At 39.0% G+C, this 7,293-nt stretch overlaps 1 protein-coding gene across 1 annotated transcript; it reads left to right on the top strand.

Annotated features, from left to right (window-relative positions):
• The first annotated feature begins 410 nt into the window (after nucleotides 1-410).
• Nucleotides 411-2,447, top strand: LOC141598408 (protein trichome birefringence-like 33). Its single transcript, XM_074418154.1, has 5 exons — nucleotides 411-637; nucleotides 759-930; nucleotides 1,102-1,304; nucleotides 1,795-1,953; nucleotides 2,065-2,447. The coding sequence occupies exons 1-5, from the start codon at nucleotides 456-458 to the stop codon at nucleotides 2,387-2,389; spliced, it is 1,041 nt and encodes a 346-aa protein (XP_074274255.1). The 5' UTR covers nucleotides 411-455; the 3' UTR covers nucleotides 2,390-2,447.
• Nucleotides 2,448-7,293: the final 4,846 nt, after the last annotated feature.

Raw genomic sequence — 7,293 nt, 5'->3', positions numbered from 1 at the left:
GGAGATGTTGTCTATCGGCATTACTCTACTCATCTCTGGTTTTCATCATCTTTCTGTCCGTTTTATACAGTCAAGATATTCCCGGCACATTGTTTTCACATTATTTTGATCCGCCCCTTGAACAACCTCTTGATGACCCCCATTATATTGTTAACCCTGCCACAAGTAATTTTGCTAGCTTAGTCATCGGATTTTCTTCCAAAAATGATGGAGCGTCAGAGGGTGACACTAAGTCTCTTTAGCACCCTCTCACATATATACCATGTATATAAGGCATGTGAGAGGATAATACGGAGATTCAGTACCACCTAATGACAGCCAGCCATCTTATTTCTTCTTTCATTAAGTTTTAATATGAATATATAGCCGTTAATATAGTAACAAGTATGGTTTTAATTGTGTTAGTCGAAGAAAAGAAGGCGAAATCATCAGCACCAGCCTTCGCGGTGGGAAAGATGGAAGAAGGGTGCAACATATACGAAGGGAAGTGGGTATTCGATAAAGAGAGGAAACCAATGTATGAAGAAGATGAGTGTCGACCCTACATTAGCCCACAGCTAACTTGTCAAAGGCACGGTCGTCCTGATAAAGACTACCAATTTTGGCGTTGGCAGCCTAATGCTTGCGATCTACCTCAGTAAGTACATCCATCTAACTTGTACTCACTCCATCCCGGCCGTCCTGATAAAAACTTATGTGAGTATAATTTTTCATTTTCATAGTACCGTAGATTAACGAAAACGGGTGAAATAATATAGATTCAACGCAACCTTGATGCTAGAGGCTCTCCGAAACAAGAGGATGCTCTTCACTGGCGATTCATTAAATCGGGGCCAGTTCATGTCTATGGTCTGCCTTCTTCAGAGACTTGTACCTGAGAATCAAAAGTCGATGGAAACTATCGAATCATTGATCGTGTTCAGATTAAAGGTTTAATCATTAAACAAACCTTTTTTTTTTTTTTCCATTGAGTTTATGACTAGCACCGTAGCTATGGGCTAGTGCCAACTTATTGATTTGGACGTACTTGAGCTTCATTAACAACTTATCGCACAGGTGCTATTTTGTTAGATTAATCTCTTTTCTTTTCAAATTATTTAGGAATACAACGCATCGGTTGAGTTCTACTGGGCACCTTTCTTGCTCGAGTCAAACTCCGACAATGCCACCAATCATAGAATATCGGCAGAAAGAATTGTTCGCAAAGGATCTATAGATAAACACGGCGAATTTTGGAAAGGTGCTGATATTATGGTATTCAGCACTTATCTCTGGTGGACGGTTGGCAGTAAGATGAAGTTCTTGTAATTTTCCTCTATATTTCTATTTCCATTTTCGCTTCTTTACTGCATCATCTCCTTAAATAATACTCCTTCCCTACAACCCATTTTAATACATTTGATTTAATTTATACCTTCTAATTATATGTCAATAATTTGTTTACCATTAATTAAAACTCAGACATCCTTCGTGTCTCATAATGCCGGGCCTCTACTAGACTTAACATTGTTATCGCTAAGGGAGTGGGCGCTCAGATAGTTTCTCGGCTGCCCATTAATTTATTGTTAATTTTAATAATAAATTATAGTCTATCGCTCATATTAGCCAAAAGGGATTGTACATGAATGTAAGCTTTTTAAATCTTTGATTTATCATGACTATTCATTTATTTTTGTTTGATCCACATTAACCATATTAGTTATTTTGAATTCTTAATACGTGTACATTCTTTCATGGAATTGATTCGAAGTGTATAACTTGATTTTTGCCATCTACCGCAAATTTTCCATCTAGGAAAGGATCTTTTAATGACGAGCAGAAAGAAATAGAAGAAGTCTCAAATGAGGAGGCTTACCGCATAGGTATGAAGACCATGTTAGAATGGGTTGGGAAATATATGAACCCAAATAGTACAAGGGTATTCTTTACTAGCTTGTCACCTACACACGGAGGGTAAGCAACCATATTATATATTATATATCCCTCGGTTTAAAAACAAAGTTTGGTATGAGGATCCTGATAATTAATCAAGTGTGATGTAGCAAGGTAAATTTATTTTGACAGGAATGCAAAATGGGAAGGCAAAACAGATAGAAACTGCGATAATGAAACAACAATAATAGAAGATCCTGAATACTGGGGTTCAACTTGGAGTAAAAGCATAATGCAAGTAATTAGTGAAGAATTACCTAAAAGTGAGGTGCCTATTTCATTTCTCAACATCACCCAGCTATCAGCTTATCGAAAGGATGCTCATATACAAATTTACGAGTGGGGTGCCAACCTTTCAAACCCAAAAGCTCATGGTGATTGTGTGCATTGGTGTCTCCCGGGCTTACAAGACACTTGGAATCAGCTTCTCTTTGCTCAACTTTTTTATCCTAATTAGACAAATTCAACTTTCATTTTCTTTTTCCAGAACTAAATTAAATACATAATTAGATTAGATAAAGTAATAATTTTTTTTATTTCATTCTTAAACCCAATTGCTAAATCATTATTTGAAGAATCAATTGTTGAACACTATCTTATAAATATATTGTTTACCTTTTATTCAATTTTTTGTGTAATACTTCTTTAAAAATATGTTTTGATGTTAAAACACTACTAAAATGCAATTTCAGGCAAACGAAGGTCAAAATATGGCATTAAACACAAGAGGATGTGATTAAAATTTGTTTTCCTTAAACCCGACTAATTTACGTCTACTTCTTTTATCCCCTTTTCATGTTTCCTTCCAAATTTATTATCCATTATAAATCTCTTCCTCTTTCTCTCCTCTTAATTATCCATCTTCGTTGTTTCTCTTATTAGTCAAATTTTACTTTTCCAAATCTGTACAATAAAACATGGCCAATTATAAGGGGAGGAAATGGTTGTTGAGGCAGAGGTGGAGGCGACAATGTGTATAGTTGTGGCAGACAAATCAGTTGAGATTAAGGCAAACAAATTTTAATCACGTCCTCCGATGGTCAATGCCGGATTTTGACTTTTTTTTTTGCTTGAAATTGCATTTTGGTAGTGTATAACATAAAAACGCACTACGCCAATTAACAGCTACAATAACAGTTAAATACAGTCCAATACCATTGTAAAAAAAAAAACACGGAACCGTTATAAAATATATCGTTATTGTTGTTGGTAAATGATGTGTTGTGCTTCTCATTAGGCGTAGTATAAATACAATGCAATTATGGGTTAAAGCCCAAGGTTAAACACAATACGAAATATGGCCTAATTCGGCCTAATACCCCCCCTCCCTCTCAAACTGGAGGATGGAGATATAGAATGCCCAATTTGCGGAGCAAAAAATCAAACTGCTTCGAGGCCAAAGCTTTAGTGAAAATATTTGCAAGCTGATTATGAGTAGAAACATGGGAAGGCCGAATCAATCCATCAGAAACCTCTATATGCTTGGTCCGCTCATGAAAAACGGGATTCTGAGCAATATGAAGCGAGGACTAGCTGTCACAACAAAGCTGCATAAGCCAAGGAAAAGAGACGCCCAACCTCGAAAGTAAACAAATAAGCCACTTTAACTCATAGAGAACAGCCGTCATAGATCGGTATTCGGCTTCAGCACAAGAAAGCGAAACGGTCTTTTATTTCTTGGTTTTCCAAGAGATTGGAGAATCACCAAGAAAAACAATCCAATCCGAAACTAACCGGTGAGACAAAGGACAACCAGCATAATCTGAGTCGCACCAGCCGGAAATACTGAAATCACTATCCGACCGTAACAAAATACCTTGACCCGGGTGAACTTTTATGTATCGGACAACACGAAGGGCCGCCTCCATATGCTCCTTACGAGGCTGATGCAAGAACTGGGAAAAGATATGAACAACATAGAATATATCGGGATGTGTCACAGCTAGATATACCAGACGACCCACAACCGTCTATAGGACTCAACATCATCAATAAAATCGCTTTTAGCTAACCCAAGTTGATGATGTTGCTCGAGGGGAGTGGCCGTGGGTTCGGCACCTAAGAGACCCATCTGCGAAACAATGTCAAGAGCATATTTGCGCTGATTAAAGAAAATTCTTCGGAACTACGAGCAACTTCGATGCCCAAAACATACTTTAAGGTGCCAAGATCTTTCATGTGAAAACAAGTACCAAGGTAGGCTTTGAAAGACGAAATAGCAGCAGAATTATTGCCAGCAATATCAAGGTCATCCACATTGACCAAAATTTGGAGACATACTTCACTCTTCGTGAAGCTGAAACGAATAATTGGAATAAGATTGGACAAAGCAATATGTTTGTAAAGCTGCAGCTAACTTGGCAAACCAACACCACGGCGCCTGACGGAGACCATATAAAGATTTGCGTAAGCGACACACTTTACCTTCCTTACCCTTAATGAAACCTGGTGGCAACTTTGATACGTGCATTTTATATAGTCTTTTTAGCCTATTTTTGCACGTATTTCCATGTATTTTTATACTGTTTTATATTGCATTATTCCCCGAAATGACTACTTTGGTTCGTCTTGTCTGTTTTGTAGGAATGAACCTGAAAGTAGTGGAATCGTACCCTTTTCGTCTTGTTTTGCATGCATTTTGAAGAGACGGGAATTTCAGAGTGAGATACTGCATTGGGATGCGTGAAGGAATGGTCTACGAAGCAGTCGGCTACGAGTTTGGAGCTGTTTTGGAAGAAGAACACTCGATCGAAGGCTTTTCTTGGTCGATCGAGTGATTTCACGTGCTGAGAAGGTCGATCGAGTACTTTATTGTACTCGATCGAATTGCTGGAAATCAGGTTTACTCGATCGAGCAACATTTTTACTCGATCGAGTGGTTTGCTTGCTGAAGTCCTCGATCGAGTTGTCTCAAACTACTCGATCGAGAGGTTTGATGTTTCACGGGCCTTAATTAACCCGTGTTACTTATTTTAGTTTATGGACTTTGTTATTTTTCTATTTAAGCGTGAACTAATTAGGTCATTAGGACTTCTTATCTATCTTTTTACTGCTTAACTTTTAATTACGCTGCTCAACCTTTCCCTTAAAACTCTTCACTGTAACTTTGCTTTTGGGATTATTTTGCTCGGATCTTGTGTTCTTTACGCCGGAATTCTTGCTATTGTAATCTTTTTCTCCTTTTAATCTTAATCTTATCATTTTATTTGCTTTATTTCTCTCGTTCTATTCTCTTAATTTCGGCCTTAGTATTGTTTATGCATCATTGTTATTATTTCAATATGTTTATCATTAGTTATTTCATTATATTCGATATTGACAACATCAATAGCATGAGTAGCTAATTTCTTTCATGTTGGGACTAGTGGATCTATGGTAGAATTGTGACGATGTAGCGAATAGGCTAGATGACTTATTTGTGAGACTCTGTACCCATGGCAATTTAATTGTATTACCGACTTAGTTGAGTGCACACTTTTAAGTTACCCTTTAATCTGGTTAAATTTATTCCTGGATCGGAAGATTGGACTAAATAGACCTGCTATGAACAGTAGACTACCCTGACGAGGACGGAAGTTAAGTTAGTGGAAATCTAGGATAGAAAGTGGACCGGAAGGACCTTTCAACATCCGTCTCACAACGAGTTATCTAGGCTATTTGTAGTTGAGTCACTAGACTACCGTAGTGAACCGAAATCCCGACATGTTCCCTCTTTATTGATCATCTTACTCGAATTTTCTGCCCTTTTATTGCTCTTATTTACTTCTCTTTCCTTTAAGCCTTTTAGTTTAGAAAACCAAATTTATGACCCCCCATTTTGTGACCAAATAGACGGACCTTTTACAGATATCTTGCCTCCATGTGGAGATCGACCCGATTTCCCTAGCTATATAGTTAGTGCCATTTGGCGCCGTTGCCGGGGAGGCAATAGCCCTATCTGTTTCTTGTTTCGTTTATTTGATCCGTCTCAGGGAATTTTTATTCCTTGAGACAGTTCTCATTTATCTCTTTTAGTGCTGTGTATGCCCAGGTCAAACAGGTCAGAGTTAGTTTCAGCTGATTCTGAGCCAGAGAGACTCTTTAGGCATAGATTTCGTCTGCAAAGAGAATCACGAAAGGAAGACTTGAGTACTTTCGAACCCGAGCTACAACATTTTCTATGTGCAGAAGACCAGTCTTTTGAAGAAGACAATCTCAGTTCTGTAAACCAACCAGTAAAGATGCCGAATATTGCAAGTCATTCGGAGCCTAAGCATCTTCTATTCCCAAGGGTTTCAATCTCCATACTGAAGACGGAAATACCTTTGACATCCGTCCGTCTTACATTAATATGGTGGAGAGAAATCTGTATAGAGGTGTGGCGGGTGAAGACCCGAGGAAGCATATGGAGGTCTTTACGGATTACTGTTCTACTATTCCCGCCACAAAGGGAGTAACTCAAGATAAGATTAAGGAGGTGCTGTTTCCTTTTTCTTTGACTGACTCAGCCAGGGAGTGGCTGACCGACTTGGACCGTACGACCGCGGGGATTACCAATTGGGAAACTCTCGCGCTTGCTTTCTATAAAAGATATTTCCCTCCGAGCGTACCAATCAGCTGAAGGGAAAGATAACCACTTTCAAGCAAGCACCTAACGAGACATTTTATGAAGCCTGGTGCCGGTTCAAGAAATTGGTGAGGTCTCTTCCTCATCACGGTTTTGAACCGTGGTTTTTATTTAACCAATTTTATAATGGGTTTTATGATGACCATAGAGCTATTCTGGACGCCTCATCCAATGGAAGATTTCAGAAAAACATTGATGATGATAAGGGATGGGGCATTATTGAGGAGATGGCGACCCATTGTGCTGAATATGGGAACCCAAGGGATGGTATTAGAATAGTCCATTCAGTTGATAAGAAAGTAGTGGCTCAGCTGGAAGCCATGAATGCCCATTTTGATAGATTGGAGCTGCAATCTGCCGGAGAGCCACAAACGGTTCATCTGTTGACTAGACAGGAAACTGTCACATGTGAGAGGTGTGGGAGCAACGACAGTCATACTGCTATTGACTGTCTTACAGAGAAGGAATAAGTTATTGCCTTCCAACAATACAGGCAAGGATGAGGTTCTTACTATAATAACCAAGGGGCACTCCATCCCAACTTGAGGTGGACAAGTCAAAATGTGCTCAATCCCACTCCTCCACCGCAGCAGCAGCTATATGTCCCTCCTCATAAGGCTCAACAAGGCTTTCAAAAGCCTCCTTCCTTTCCTCCTCCCAATCAAGGTGCATCATCTTCAGGTGGGGTAAGTGAGCTATCTGAGTTGAAGACGATGTTGCAATCGTTCACAAAACAATGGCAACTAAGTGACCAA

The sequence above is a fragment of the Silene latifolia genome, chromosome 9 (assembly GCF_048544455.1).
Source record: "Silene latifolia isolate original U9 population chromosome 9, ASM4854445v1, whole genome shotgun sequence".
Taxonomy (NCBI): Eukaryota; Viridiplantae; Streptophyta; class Magnoliopsida; order Caryophyllales; family Caryophyllaceae; genus Silene; species Silene latifolia.
The sequence above is the reverse complement of the archived record's forward strand: the minus strand, read 5'-3'. Positions and strand labels throughout refer to the sequence as shown.